Source organism: Sorex fumeus, unplaced genomic scaffold, assembly GCF_029834395.1.
Source record: "Sorex fumeus unplaced genomic scaffold, SorFum_2.1 ptg000044l, whole genome shotgun sequence".
NCBI classification, from domain to species: domain Eukaryota; kingdom Metazoa; phylum Chordata; class Mammalia; order Eulipotyphla; family Soricidae; genus Sorex; species Sorex fumeus.
In genome coordinates, this window is record NW_026606101.1 from 61,358,914 (window position 1) to 61,375,210 (window position 16,297).

General features: G+C 36.8%; 1 protein-coding gene across 2 annotated transcripts in view; it reads right to left on the reverse strand.

Moving 5' to 3' along the window:
* The window catches only part of ATP13A3 (ATPase 13A3), a 76,953-nt gene that overhangs the window by 48,023 nt on the left and 12,633 nt on the right, over positions 1 to 16,297 (reverse strand). For both annotated transcript variants that reach the window (XM_056122132.1, XM_056122130.1), the window contains exons 3-9: positions 10,799 to 10,897; positions 9,036 to 9,209; positions 8,039 to 8,221; positions 7,706 to 7,776; positions 5,615 to 5,695; positions 3,375 to 3,444; positions 991 to 1,125 (exon numbers count right to left, since the gene is read on the reverse strand). In XM_056122132.1, the coding sequence (XP_055978107.1) occupies positions 991 to 1,125; positions 3,375 to 3,444; positions 5,615 to 5,695; positions 7,706 to 7,776; positions 8,039 to 8,221; positions 9,036 to 9,209; positions 10,799 to 10,849 (765 nt within the window). In that variant the 5' untranslated portion in view covers positions 10,850 to 10,897. The remainder of the gene's footprint in view (positions 1 to 990; positions 1,126 to 3,374; positions 3,445 to 5,614; positions 5,696 to 7,705; positions 7,777 to 8,038; positions 8,222 to 9,035; positions 9,210 to 10,798; positions 10,898 to 16,297) is intronic.

Below are 16,297 nucleotides of genomic sequence, written 5' to 3' on the forward strand. Positions count from 1 at the left end.
GTTAGGTTTGGGCCCACAGTGACGAGACATGTGGGGCCTCATGGGATGGGGGTAGAGCCGACCCTTTCCTCCCCGCCCCAATGAGACTCTGAGTCGCTGCCCACGAATGGCCTCTCTGGCTCCTGATCAAGCTGCTTAAATGCCATGATCCAAGAGACTCGGGAACAAATCTCGGAACCCAGCAGGTTTTTGAAGAAATCCCTCCAGATTTAATTGTTAAAATTTCGGAATTCCAAAATCATCACGATCATGATCATCCTGTTGTTCGTCGATTGCCTCGAACAGGCACCAGTAACGTCTCCTTCGCCCTAGCCCTGAGTTTAAAAAGTGCCATATTCAAGGCTCTTTCAGGGCTAGGAGAATAAGGCCCATCATTGTTAATAGTATTTGGCATATCGTGTACACCACGGGGAGTTTGCCAGACTCTGCTGTGTGGGCAGGCTACATTTGGTAGCCTGCCAGTTTGTCCAAAGTAAGAGTGAGATAATAAGATGTCGCGTGGCTACGAAATCATATGCTATTTATAACCAGCAATAGAAAACAAATTGTCTACTATTGCCTTTTTGGCAGATCTGAGTGTTGGGGTAAAATATCAAATAATAATGGTAGGTCTGGTGTCAAAATATTGAATGTAATCAAAGTAGAGAGAGAGTAATGTGGAAATCATCTGCCCCACAGGTAGGGGGAGGGCATGGGATGGGGGTATACTGGGGTTTTTGGTGGTGGAGAACGGGCACTGGTGAATGGACAGGTGTTTCGTTGTATGACCAAGACTTAAACCCGAAAGCTTTGTAACTGCTCTCACAGTGATTCAATAAATAAAAAATTTTTTTAAAAAAGGACAAATAAAGTAGAGAAAGAGAGGATGAAAGTAGAGATTCATATAACTAAAAGAATAACCTTATGGAGCACTTACAAATAGCATCTATTCTACACACCTTACATATTATTACAAACCCAGTTACGAATTCCATAACAAATTGGACTTACCTTTCTAATGGAATATAAGGAGGTTAAAATTGATACTATAGACATAATCACAATGGCAAGAGCATAGTAGTAGTATTCATCAGTGCTCCACAATATAACACTGAACAGCTGGAAAATGTAAAATGGGTTGAGAACCTGAGGGAGGAAAAGACGAAGTCAAATTAAATGAAATACGGTAAGAATTTCTACCTTTTGGAGTTCATGCCCAATTCAATCAGCTAATCAGTGGCTGAATAAATAAGCAGCACTCCTACATAAAAAAAAAAAGAATTTCTACCTTTTTATCCGGAGAGTCAGATAGCAAATTTTATTGTGTCTTAAGGAAATATGTACTAGAAGTCCAAAGAATAGGCCACGAAGTTTAGTGCAGTGTTTTTTATCATTAAGATACTACAACTTTGCTATTATGGCTTAATTTGAGTCCATTCAGATTCGTACCAAACTCAAATATCCAGTAATAAATATTCTTGATTCTATTTTGCAAATAAATTTGAGTTACTTCCAATAGAGACTAGTTAAGCAGTGTTCCTTAACTATGGTCATATGGCACTGGGTGCATGGCATGAAATTAAGAGCCAATCAACAGGACAGGGACAGAAGAAAACCACAGTTAGAAAACATTGAGAAATACTATATTAAAGGACACAAAAACTAAATGAAAGAATGTTTACTTTCATGAACTTAAAATACAAATCTAAGTAAAAATTCAATGGAATCCAAAGGAAAGTCAAATGAGAGAATCAGTTGTTAAGGAAAAACACCTAAACAGAGAAAGAGTTAAGTTAAATTCATTTATCCAAATTTTATATTATTTTATCTTTTTCATTAATTCTCCTAAATGTCCTAAGTGATGCTTCTGCACTTTCCAAAGCGCTTTTAAATATATTGTCTCACATAGCTTCAGGATAAAATGAGGGAGGTCATTAGAAAGGATTTGCAAAGCTCGAGAACACAGCTCAACAGGCTTATAATAAGCACATGTTTTGCATGTAGGTGGACTAAGTTCAATCTCTGACATTGCACAGCACCACAAGTCATGGAATTAATCAAGTATACAGTCAGGAGTAGGCCTCAAAAGTGATCCCAGAGTATAAAGCCGAGAACAGGCTCCAAACAAAGAGGAATTTTTAATTATAAAATTACTGGTGGAATCATTACAAACCAGGCTTTTCTAACGCTTATTCACTATACTTGGCTACGTTTTAGAGTCAAGTTAACAGACAACTCTCAAGAAATGAAGAGCATTGTCTCATATTTCTACATTCAATATGCACCCAACAGTCATCACTTGTTCTTCAATTAAAAATCAGGAAGACAGCACTGCATGGCAATAATTACTTTCTTCCTTCATATACCGCACAGTCCTTCATTCTTTTATGTTGTCTTATAAGTGGACAATAATTACAAGAATAGTCAGATTTTTGGGGCCGGAGCGATTGTACAGTGGGTAGAGCATTTGCCTTACACACAGCAGGCCCGGATTCGATCCCTAGCATCCCATATGGTCACCCAAGCTCCACCAAGAGTAATTCCTGAGTGCAGAGCCAGGAGAAACCCCTGAGCATTGCTGGGTGTGACCCAAAAAGCAAAATAAGTAAAAAAAAATAGTCAGGGTTTTCTCCCAGACTATACATTTTTCAATGTCATTATTATCTTATAATTATATAGCAAATTTCTGGCACAATGTCTACTGAATCACGGAACAGCACCGTAAGAAGGCAGTAGGATTTAAAAATTAGGCAGGGGACCTGGAGTGATTGCACAATGGGTAGGGCATTTGCCTTGCTCGATTCTGACTAGGTTCAATCCCTGGCATACTAAATGGTTCCCCAAGCACCATTAGAAGCTATTCCTGAGTGCAGAGCCAGGAGTAAGCCCTGCTGAGCACTACTGGGTGTGGCCTTAAAAAAAAAATAAAAAACAGAATCTGTGGGGGGGAAAGAGTTCAAGGGATAGTGCAACTGGCTAGAAGGATGGCTTTGCATGCAGATGCCCCAGGTAAGATCTTTGGCACTGCACTGTACCACAAGCACACCAGGGACCCCCAACTACTGATATGGGAGCAACCCAAACCACTGCTGAAATCCAAACAAAAATATTGGTAGAAAGAAGACAGGTATATACATCTGTACAAACATATGATTAGATAAAACTTAGAATATGACTTCCTGAAAGCTAAAAATATACTTGAACAAAATCAAAAGGTAACTCATGCCTCAAATTATTTTTCTTAAAGAAAAACATTTCTCTCTATTAGAGGTACATACAGTAAAAAACAATTCAGAAGTATTCAGATAATCAAGATCTTATTACATACATCAAGGCTCTTTTCAAATTGACAAATGCAGCAATGACAAATGTTGAGACATGTGCAGAATTCTTACCTCCTTAATTAGAAGCTTAAAAACAGAAGGCACTTTCACAGTAATTTCATTTACTCCATAAAGCAATTTTCTACAATGTGAAAATATAACAGTATTGTATTATATATTAACAATGTAATTTAGGAACAACATTACATATTGAATTAAGCTCAAAGCACACAGTGCTCTTAGTTCTGTAATTTCAACATTCAAATTGTTAAATACTTGTCATCCATAATTCAGAATCTCTACCTACCATATCTGAATCAAAGTAATGAAGATTAATAAACAACTATACTGTCTTCATTTTATCTATACTATCACCATTTGTTTTATATCTTTCTGTGTGACAAATATCATTCGTACACACTAGCAAATAATAATGTCAGCAAAAGACCTTTTTGCCCTTCTTTAGCACAAAGCACTGTAGCACTGTCCTCCTGTTGTTCATCGATTTGCTCAAGCGGGCCCAGTAACATCTCCATTGTGAGATTTGTTGTTACTGTGTCTGGCATATCGAATACATCACGAGTAGTTTGCATGGCTTTGCCATGAGGGCGAGATACTCCCAGTAGCTTGCCAGGCTTTCCAAGAGGGGCGGAGGAATCAAACCTGGCTCGGCCAGGCCAGCAGCGCGCAAGGCAAATGCCCTACCGCTGTGCTATCACTCCAGCCCTTTAGCACAAAAGGACTTAGTAATTGTAATTGCTGTTAATTTTTACAGGACTAAAGAAATGAGAGGTCCCATACTATTCACCTAATATATTAAAATGTTTACTCTTAAACACTATGCATTTGGCTTTTTTTTTTTTAGTGTTTAAGAATACCTACTTAAATTAAATTCCACTTAAAGACTTGAGCATTAAGATGATACACCGCTCGAGACAAAGGAGATAATTCAAAGGGCTAGTGCATACTCCTGGCATACAGAAGCCTTGGGTTCAATCCCACGGTCCTCCAAGCATCTTCAAAATGGCTCTCAAGGGGCTGGAGCAATAGCACAGCGGGTAGGGCATTTGCCTTGCACATGGCCGACCCGGGTTTGATTCCCAGCATCCCATATGGTCCTCCAAGCACCGCCAGGAGTGATTCCACAGTGCAGAGCCAGGAGTAACCCCTGAGAATCGACTGGGGGTGACCCCCCCTAAAAAAAACGGCTCTCAATATGCCAAATCCTGTGGGCACTGGCTAAAATACCTCAAATACACTGTCACTGTCCTCCCGTTGTTCATCGATTTGCTTGAGTGGATCCAGTAACATCTCCATTGTGACACCTGTTACTCTGTTTGGCATATCAAATACGTCACGAGGAGCTTGCCAGGCTTTGCCGTGAGGGCGAGATACTCTCGGTAGCTTGCCGGGATCTCCGAGAGGGGCAAAGGAATCGAACCTGGGTCCGCCGGCTTGGCCGCATGCAACGCAAACACCCTACCCGTTGTGCTATTGCTCCAGCCCACCTCAAATTAGTATATATTTATCTTCAATGTGATAGAATAATCCTTGCCTTTTATGACATGTAATGTCTGAGTGAATTTAACATTTTTTTAAAAAATGGCATAGTATACAAGAAATATTTCTAACTTCAAAGACATTTATCTTTGGGGCTAGAGCAATAGCACAGCGGGTAGGGTGTTTGCCTTGTACTCGGGCCCGTTTGAATCCCAGCATCCCATATGGTCCCCTGAGGACCGCCAGGGGTAATTCCTGAGTGCAGAGGCAGGAGGAGTGACCCCTGTGCATCGTCGGGTGTGACCCAAAAAGAAAAAAAGAGAGAGATTTATCTTTAAAATAATACTGTGATATATTTTTAGACTTCAGCAAAAAGTAAAAATTAAAAAGATGTCTTCCAAGTTAGGACATTTCAGTGACAAATTTAAGCTCATGCTTAAAGTGATAACTTCAGAAAATCTAAGATGCAATTAATTACAAAACAGTTATTTCATACCACCAAGAAGATAAAAATGCTCTCAAGATGATGCTCCACCAAATAAGACACATTCCTCTTTTAGAAACCTTCATATCTGGGAAAATGTGTGCCTTAGAATTTATGAAGTGCAGTATACTTTCAGAAATAACAGCTTCAAAATATTAGCTTTATAATCAAGCATTCTGGATATAGTAAAACCAATAATCTCACCCAAGTAAAATATCTCTAATTACTATAACACTTAACTATCTACCCATATATACAACTATATAGTCCACGTACTGTTTTATTTAGGAACTGTTAATAGTTTTAACTTGAGTTCAATAAAAATTACCTGTATGCATGCATCCCTTTTGTCAGTCCTGCGCTATGCTTTTCATAAATTGATGTACAAGAAACACCTTCATCCAGTCCCCTAAATAAATCCAAAGTTTTAAATTTAAACAAAGTTTAAAATACCCAAATTTCTTAATGCCTCCTTTTTCTAAATCCCGGATTTTATAAGTCTATCTCCCTTACAAAGTAAGAACTCTTAAAACAATTTTTTGAGGTGATGACTGAGAAATAACAAATCTCAAATTCCTAAGAAAAACACTAATAAAATGTCTCCTTCAAAATATAACAGCTTCTAAGTTACCCAACATTTGCATAAATAGGCTCTAAATTTTTTAACACTTTGCCAAAACCATTAAGTGCTATTAATTAAACTAAAAATTAAAGTACAAGGCCAGAGTGACAGTGCAGCAGGCAGGGCATCTGCCTTGCATATGGCCAATCTGGGTTCAATCTCTGGCACTCTATGTGGTCCCTAAGCCCCACTAGGAATTATTCCTGAGCACAAAGTCAAAAGCAAGCCCTGTGCACTGCCTAGCGTGGCAGCAATAAATAAATAAATAAAATATAATTAACTTGAGAATTCCAAACGAAAGATGAAAAGGTTTACTTTTTATAATCTATAGTTTTCTCTCTTCAATCCATTATATTTCACGAGAGCCTATTTTTCTTTTAATTATGCTTACCCTTCCTGTGATGCTAGTCCAAGATTCTCAAAAGAGAATTTTACAAATCATTTAACTCTACGCCTTTCTTTCACATTAAAAGGGGATGGAAAAAACTCTAAGCTCTATAAATGCTACCTATCATGATATAAGAGTTAAATTTCGGGCCAGAGAGATAGTACAGTAGGTAGGGCGTTTGCCTTGCAAGCAATCAGCCAAGGTTTGATCCCTGGCATCCCATATGGTACCCTAAGCCCGCCAGTAGTTGTTCCTGAGTGCACAGTCAGGAGTAACCCCTGATTACAATCTGATATGGCCCAAAAGATTTAAAAAAAAAAGTTGGTATCTTTTTATTATCGAAAAAGGCCACTCTGAAGTTGATATCTTTCCCAAATGCAGCAGGGGATCAAGTTCAAGTCAATTTTTTTAAATGGCAGCTCAACAGCAGTGATTAGAGACCAGAAATGGTCTCTAGAACTATGAATGTGGAAATGCCTAGTCCATTCCAGAATATTCCAACCGTTAGTGTATCTGAGGGGGGGGAAAAAAGTCTAGGCTTAAGTATGTTAAATGTTAAGGGTTTCTCTTTTTAGTGCTAATATTGAAAGTTTCTCTGGTACTCAAGCAATCTTAATGTTTGTAGTCCTGTAACAGCTATAAAAACAGAATCCTAATTAACTTTATGCATGTAAACTTGTGGTCTCCACAAATTTTAAGTGATTACTCAAATTCTTCCTACCCAAGGTTGAATCCACTTTGACAATGCCCACTCCCCTCTTTAACAGTTTTTGTTTGTCTATAATCCATTTCTCAGGTGCAAATGGATGTAAATGTAAGTAAACTGAAAAGTGACCATTAACATGCAGATACAAGATGTTCCTGAGAGAAGAACCCTCAAAGAGAAGTGGGGGACCACACAGAGCTCAATGCACTGAGTGTATGCTTCACTCAGTGTGGAAGGTTCGCTCTCCAGCAAGCATCCCATGGTGGCCTGAGCACTGCCTGTAGTAGCCCCCAAGTCCTCCTGTTTGACCAACAAACAAAAACAAAACAAAAAACAAAGAAGTGGCAGATTCAGGGATCATACTGATTTTTTTGGTATAAATTCTGCAAAGGTAAACAAAAAACAGAAAGTAAGAAAAGTGACATATTTTGGGGGTCATACTGATTTTTGTATAATTTTTGCAAAGGTGAAAAATAACAGGGTGCGTGTATTATTAAATTTTTAGAGTAACAGGTATGTGTATTATTAAATTTTGAATGAGCATTCAAATGACATCACAGGGTTATTACTGAACAAATTATTAACAAATTATTACTGTACAAATGTTACACAACAAAAAGTACATAAAATTCATTCACTAGAATGAATTATTTTCTACCAAGAACATTTTCAAGATATTAATCATCAAAAGAATTATACTTACTTTAAAAAGTCAAAATTGTGAAGGGTATCATTCCAGAAATATTTTACACTATGGTGGGTAAAATAACGAATCTGTAGAACACATACATAAAAAAACAGTAACAATCAAATTTACTATCACAAATCTATTACTTAACCAAAATCAAAATAATCACTTGGGATGTTAATCTAGTTCTTCTAGCAGTAATTGTTATATAGAGCAGTACATATTTTTATATTCATATAAACTAATCTCAAAGTAACTGCAAGCACAAAATCACAAGCTATCCATGACAGCATAAAATGTAACTAGTGACAGGTTTTGAAAGAAACTTGAATACTAAAAACACAATACCTGCTGTGATTGAGTCTGTGAATATTTACTTATTTCGTGTCTGTTCTCCTCAACAAGATTTTCAGATAAATGAACAGCATGGCCATTTGAAATCTTATCAGTCATAGACTTTGGACTTGAAAATGGGTGTGCTTCCAGAGATAAAAAGCGAATTTTTGCACAAAACCACATTCTGAATTCATCCTTTAGAATAAAAAGAGTCGATTATGTAAATCATTTTGATTTCCATTCCTTACCTATTATTTACTCATCTCATTGAAAATCATCACTTCCTACACTGAATGTTAAAACTGCTTCATGAAGATGCACAAATTCAAATAAAGTACTTTTCATTATATGATATAGTTCACTGATATAATGTCCCATAAAAGATCATCAGTAATTTATTAATTCCCCTATTTACATAGTGAGAGTAAGAAGAAATGTCTCATAAAATGTTCCCAACTAGAGGAAATAGAACACCAAGCATGCAATAACATCACACAGTAGAAAAGCAGCTGGCCTACTAAGAGATTTGAGAAATATACTATCCTAAATGTCCAGTCATCTTGACAAGTATGTAACTTGTCAACTATATCAAAAGCTATAAAACAGGTATCTGATCAACCCTAAGCAGTGATATATTCACCTCAAACACATATGCATTCAAAATGCTAGGATTTTTTTTTCATATCCCACTTGAGTGATCATGCTGTATTGAACATAAAGAAACATAAAGGAATAACAAATAGCCAAAGGCAATAGTGAGCAAAGGCAACAGAACTTGAGAACTGATCTACGTAACTGAGCTAGGGAGGTGAGGTAGCCCACAAAACACTACAACAGGACAGAAAGAGAAGAGTCGCTGGTGGAAAGGAGCAAATTTTTTTTAATGGTTGGATTACAGTTTCTCATTATATCCTAATAGTGATCATCTCTCCACATTCTGAACAGAGTCCCCACAAAAAACACTAGTTTACTACTCAGTAATCAGCAAGTAAATAATATATGGACTTACAGTAGTTCTTAGCAGCACCACTTCACAGTCTTTAACTGCAGCTCGAATACAGGTTGCTTTCACCCGCCATTCAGGCAGCCAATAGAGGATAAGGAGCAGAAAACCACCAGTGCAAACCACTCCTACAGAGACTATGGCAAGCTTCCAACGACTGAAATTATAGCCATAAATCTCCTGTATGAACACAATGATCACATATTAGCACTGGAGCACTGTCCTTCCGTTGTTCATTGATTTGCTTGAGTGGGCACCAGTAACGTCTCCATTGTGAGACTTGTTACTGTTTTTGGCATGTTTAGTACACCACGGGGAGCTTGCCAGGTTCTGCCATGCAGCGGGATACTCTCGGTAGCTTGCTGGGCTCTCTGAGAGGGAAGAGGAATCTAACCCAAGTCGGCCAGGTGCAAGGCAAACACCCTATCTGCTGTGATCACATATTAAATAAGATAAATTTAAAAATTCTTTTTTCCCAGACAACTTTTATGATTCTATGATATAAATTGCATAAATTTTCACAGCCCATAATTTGTCTTTAGATTTTGTTTCTGACAAGTTCACCGTCAAATCATACCTTGAAGTAGCTAAACTTGCTTACATTTTACTTGTTAGGTCTTTAAATCTGATGCTATGCTTAGTAAAGTACTTAACACTAACACAAAATATTTAATATTTGGTTCTTTTCCCGCAGTAACAATGCCAGATATAGATCACAGGAATGCAAAAGATCAAGTTAAACTAAAACCTCAAATAAAAAGCTATTCATTTTGGGGTCAGAGAGACAGTACAGTGGGTACGATGCTTGCCTTGCACACAGTCAACCCGGGTTCAATTTCCGGCATCCTGTGTGATCCCAAGCCCCACCAGAAAAAAATTCCCAAATGCAGAGCCAGGGGTAAGCCCTGAGTGTTACCAGGAAAGGCCTAAAAACAAACCAAAAAGTATTCTTTTGGTGTACATCCTATGTAATATTTCAAACACATTTTTATTAAAAATTTGTTCTGTGATTGTCTGATATTCATCTAAAAGGGTATGTTTTACTTTCTATGAAAATCTGATATAAACACAGAAACACTGAATATTTGCATTCTTTCCAGATTTCTCCCCCTACCCCTCCTAGTTTGGATGTCTTTTCACTTGTTTTGGGGTCACACCCCATGATGCTTGGGGGTTATTGTGCTCACTATTGTGTCACAAACCAAGCATCTCACAATACAAAGATTGTGCTATATTGCTGAGTTATACCCCCAGCACTTAAGGTTGCTTTTCAAACAAGCTTATTTCAAACACTTTTATAATGCAAGATTAGAAATCTTTTTATTAAGGGGTGCGCAGAGTGTCCACACCTGGCAGTGATCAGAGCTTACTCCTCCTTCTGTGCTCTAAGATCAGTCCTGGTGGACTGATCAGGGAAATCTATGATGTGCCAGGGATTGAATCTAGCCAGCCATGTGCAAGGAAATCAACTTTGGGGCCTGAGCAGTCCCAAACTAAAAACCCTGTATTTGAAGTTTCAAGTACCAGTAACTTCTTAAATCACCAGATACAATAAACACTCTTCAAAGTTTTAACAGTTCAAAAATGGAACGGGAATTATACTAAAATCAGAAACTATATTATACAATACATATTCCCAATTCAAAAAAGTTAAGATGAGAAAAATGTACAATTATTTAGATACATTTAAATATATTTACTTTCCTATTTCCCTAGAGTAATAACTTAATTCTCCACATTTCATTAAGTCAATTATAAAAACTGGTTACCATTTCATCTTCTTGACCCTGGTTGATAGTCTTCCTTTCTTCTTTGTCCATATCTACAATGATGTGAAAGGTCTTATGCTTCAGAACAGTTGAAGATAACTGAGAGGAGAGAAATAAACATACAAATTATTTAGTATCTTTGACAACTATAACTGTACACCACCAGTTATTTGTTATACTGTATACCACCAGTTTTTGTTCTACCATTAAAGAGTTCTTTCACGTGGGTAAAAGGTTGGAAAGATAGTACAAAATGAACCGTTTGAAGTTTTTAGAAATTTTCAGAAGGTAATTCTGACACCACGAGTCACAACTCTTGAAAATATGCCACTATAAATCCTATGTTAACCTTTAATATACCAGGCACTATCCATACACTCTTTGAAAGGAGCAAGGGGCACAACAGGCTATGCTCAGGGCTCACTCTTGCAAGTTCTCAGATGATCATATGATGCCAGGGACTAAGTAAGGGTGGATCACATGCAAGACAAATGTCTTTACCCCTGTAATATCTCTTAAACCCTATCCACACACTCTTAACCACAGGGTTTTGATATAATTCTTCTTCACCCTTGTTCTTGAGCCTGAAAATACTTCTGTTTTTGCATATTACAAATTTTAAAAGGAGTGGACAAATAAGTATATTCTACATTTTTCCCCAGAAAAAGAATTACCACTAAATTTTAATATTTTCATTAAGATCACAAATCTGTACCCATGTAAAAGCTTTCCCCAAATATTTCTTGGCAGACTTCACCTTTTAGTCCATAACTATAATTTATCATCATCTACAGTTAAAAAGTGACAACTGCAAAAAATATTTAAATTACTTTTAAACGATCTTATTTACACATGGTACACTGCCTATCATAATCTGTTTTTTACACTTGCCAAAATCCTATTGCTTACCAGTTACTTCTTGAAATTTAGCACTTTTATAAAGCAAAATTCCTATCTTGCCACATTGTACAAAGTTTTAAACTTAAAAAGAATTTATTTAAAATCGTTGATCTTTGGGGCTGGAGCAATAGCACAGCGGGTAGAGTGTTTGCCTTGCATGCAGCCGACCCGGATTCAATTCCCAGCATCCCATATGGTCCCCTGAGCACCGCCAGGAGTAACTCCTGAGTGCAGAGCCAGGAGTAACCCCTGTGCATCACCACGTGCGACCCAAAAAGCAAAGATAAATAAATAAATAAAATAAAATCGTTGATCTTTTTGAAATATACTACCTTTAACTTTAATATGCTTTTAACAAATATTCAGTAAAATAATAATTTGTATTTTAAACATACATAGTATAATTACATTTTAAAAGACTTTAGTTTCTCAAACTATGAAAATAAAAAAATCTATAAGCATATTTCAAGGTATACTGTTGATCAAAATAATACATATTAAATACTATACAATTAAGACATATGAATCATTAACATTATTGAACTTACCAGAATGAGTTTTTCAAAATAGCCAATTTCTAGATCAGAGAACTGAAATTTCTTACCAATAACACTATATAATCATTCCTTTCAATTGCTGATATTTCTAGCGCTAATTCTTAATTTTAAAAAGATAAAAAAGCTAAGTATAAAAATGTATTCAAATGAAAATTTTCAGCAAAAGAGTTGATTCTTTTTGAACTGCTCTCAAAATGACAAAAACAAATATAGGATTTCTTAATTCACTGATTTTATGGGAAAAACGGGTTTCCAGAAAAGATAGTCTTCTGCTATCTGACTGCCTAACTGGTAGAACTCCTAATACTTGATTAAGTCATATCTAGGGTAGCTCACTGAAGTCCCAATTCCAAGTGCATGCCTGAATCTTGATTTTATCTGAACAGCAAGGAGCTTATAGGCTATTGTGCTTAACCAAACCCTTCCTTGCATTTACAATGAACTTGATTTTTTGTGTGTGAGAGTGAAAATAGCAGCACGGGACAAACTGAAGATATCAGGAACAGTATTTTTTTAAAAGTTAAATTTTGAACAGTTATGTATTGTTTGCACATCATACAATTCCTAAGAACCACCAAAACTAGAGTCAGTAGTTAATCTAGAATTAAAGTTAGATCTCAAGATGAGATGGCCTCAACAGACATAAAAATCCCCAAACCTCTGAACTATTTTTGCTTTAAAGCTGTTTCTCATGAGCTGTAACAATAGCAACGTAACAGTGTGTGTGTAAGGATTTTCTAAGGTTGGTGCCAGGGCACAGCACCAGCACCAATCCACCTGAGAAATGTTTTCCCAGCAATACGGTATTTGTGATCCTTGCATCAACAACAAACACATGTGACCTCTACTAGAATATAATTGGAGATGTGCCAGCATCACAATTAAGTGCAAGATTCTGAATTTGACAGAAAGAATGAAAGAAAAAGGATGAGGGGGCAAATTCTACAACTCAAGTAAAACTTTAAGGAGATAGCTCAAGGTCCTAGATGGCAGAATTTGAATGTGGGAGATGTGGATTCTATGACCCACATGGTCCCCGAGCATCCCTGAGCACTGAGCTGGCAGTACCCTCTGAACACAGTTAGGTGCGGTACAAAAACAAATGAGAAAGACTTCAAGCAAAGCAAGTCTGAGAAAAAAAAAAAAAGACTTAAATTGTGTTCAAAATTTACAAAGTTTAGTATAAAAAATTACAAAATTCTAAGGATGAAAGGAATCTGCCACAACATCATGCACCCAGCAGTTGAACTTCCTCTCCTGCCCGTAGATAACTTTCAAATGTTTTGTTATGTCTGTAACATATACTTGTGGGAGTTTAAAAATTGAAACCATTTAAGACTGTCAGAACACAAGTATTAATGAAGAACAGAGTAAGTGCACCCACTTTGTTTTGTGATTTGAGGATTTTATTGATACTTTAACATACCTAACATCTTTATGAATCGTGGGGTTTGGTTGTGTTTTGGGGCTTTTGTTTGTCTGTTTTGGGGTCATACCCAGTGGTGCTCAGGATTTATTCTTCACAGGGCTCTGGGGACCGTATGGAATGCCAAGGATTGAACCCAGGTCAGCCACATACAAGGCAAGTGCCTTTCCCACTGTTCTATGGCAACACAGGCAGGACTGTAAATATTATTTTGTTTTCAGACGCTAGGATGACCTTCTGCAATTCAAAAGCAATTCTATGTTTACAGCTGAAATAGATGTCAAAATACATTTCAATAATCAACTTTACCCACCAAACCACCTCACTCTTAAAATCATCTATACAATTATTTACTTAAAAAGAGTAAAACAATTTTTGATCTCCCAACTGCAGTAACCAAAAACTTAACACTTCCAATCAGCTCCTAACAATAAGAATGACATAATATAACTTCATGAATACATGGAAATTTTACAAGGATACCAGTTAAATTTTAACAAAGCTCTACTCAATACCCCATTTTATCACTTCCCATCTTGAACTTTCTCTTATAATACATGCTTTTGTTTCTGTGTTTAGGCGTAAGGAAAACCATTGTATCCAATATACACCAAACTCAGACTGTATTTACATTTGTAAAGTACAGTCTTTGTAAAATTATACCTTTTTGTATGTTACAAAACAATGTGAGAGCCAAGCCGTAACAATTAAAAAAGATAATGTAATTATCTGCCTTAGGAGCAATATTAATGATATTAAGAATTCTATCATACTTGAATATATTTAATATCACTAAAGTTCGGGACCATTTAAAACTCAATCTTCTCTATGTAGAAAAGCTGTCATTAGACAAAAGGCTTTGAGCACAAGTATACAATAAATAAAACAATTTCTTTTCTTTTCCTCTTTTTTTTTTTTTGGTCACACCCGGCAATGCACAAGGGTTACTCCTGGCTCTGCACTCAGGAATTACTCCCGGCAGCACTCAGGAGACCATATGGGATGCTGGGAATCGAACCCAGGTCGGCTAATGCAAGGCAAACGCCCTACCTCCTATGCTATCACTCCGACCCCTAAAACAATTTCTTTTGTCTTTATAAAAAAAAAAAATAAATAAAATGTGTCAAAAATATTACCCGTGATGTTACTGGGCCCGCTCAAGCATATCGATGAACAATGGGAGGACAGTATGAACATAAATAGCTGGTTTTTAAATTGTCTTATATAAATAAGGAACTTTTATTTATTGAAGCTACTTTGAGCTTAAAACTTCTACACTTCCCCTTACATCATCTTCATGTGACTTCAAAATTCCCTATCCAAGGACTGCATTATGAAGTTTTAATTGCTAGACTGATTTCAAAACTTTACCATCTTCTATGAAAAATGTAGCAAACAAGAGTGAATAGTAGATAAGACTACCATGATAAAACTAAACCTCCAGACTACCCAAAGCTATCAGAAACAAAAAGGAAATAGCTAGAAAAGACCTTTCTTTCCCAGAAAGAAAATTACCAACAATGCCTAAGGTTTGATTTCTGGCACCACATGGGCCCCAGAGCAGCAGGCTCTGAGTAAAGGTGTAGCCCCAAAGCCTGGAATCCACCCCATCATCCAAAAGTGCCAAATGAATACGCTAGAACCAGCAGCTTCTGGATAGAAGACTGTGTTAGGGCGGGAGTGAAGAAGACTACTGCGCTGTTCTAACAGTCCTACCATTCCCATGCAATCAGCATTTTTCAATATCAAGGGGGAGTGGGGAAAGCTGAATATATGGATCAATATCTAATTCTACAGTACCTGACCAAACTTATTTCTGAAGAGGAACTTCCAAAATATTTCATGGTGTTTATCATAACACTTTCTTTACCTTGGTCTGACTCTTAATTGCTTTGTCCCAGGTGCGATAACTTAAGCATTTAAGTTAAATGTTGAAGACTAATCACTTTGAGGACTCCGACACTTCTGGGACGGGGAGCAACACCACCAACTAGGGTTCTGATACCCACCCTCCCATACGGTCCCCCATGCACTGTGAGGCATGATTTCTAAGTACAGAGCCAGGAATAACTCATAAGCATCTCCAGGTATGGCCCTAAAACCAAACAAAAAAACAAAAGAAAAACAACACATTTCTACTAATCTATAGTTTGATCATGGTTAGTTTTTATATTTCTTCCACATCTGGCCCAAATGAGGAAAAGTACTAGTCACTGATAAAATATAAATGGCACAAAATCCTGATTATTTTGTCAGGATTAACTAACTCATTTATAAGCATTAAGTGAAATATACCATATTCATTTCTGCATTCGGAACATTATAGGAGCTTCACAAATTTAATCCAAAATATTTTTTAATGATGAAGAGCACAAAACGCAGGTCCTTAAATGACATTTAATGCAACAGTCACAGTTTCAAAAGTCCCTTTGCCTACCTTAATTTCAACTTCTCTACCATTATTTAAATGGGTAAAGTTATGATACATTATAACCACGAAGATTTCAGCTTTTGCAAAGTCTGCTGTAACACTCTTTCACCAGATGATGGCATTACAACACTACTAAAGAGGATGACAGTTCCCTGTTTCCAAGAAGCTTCTGATAGATCAAGAGT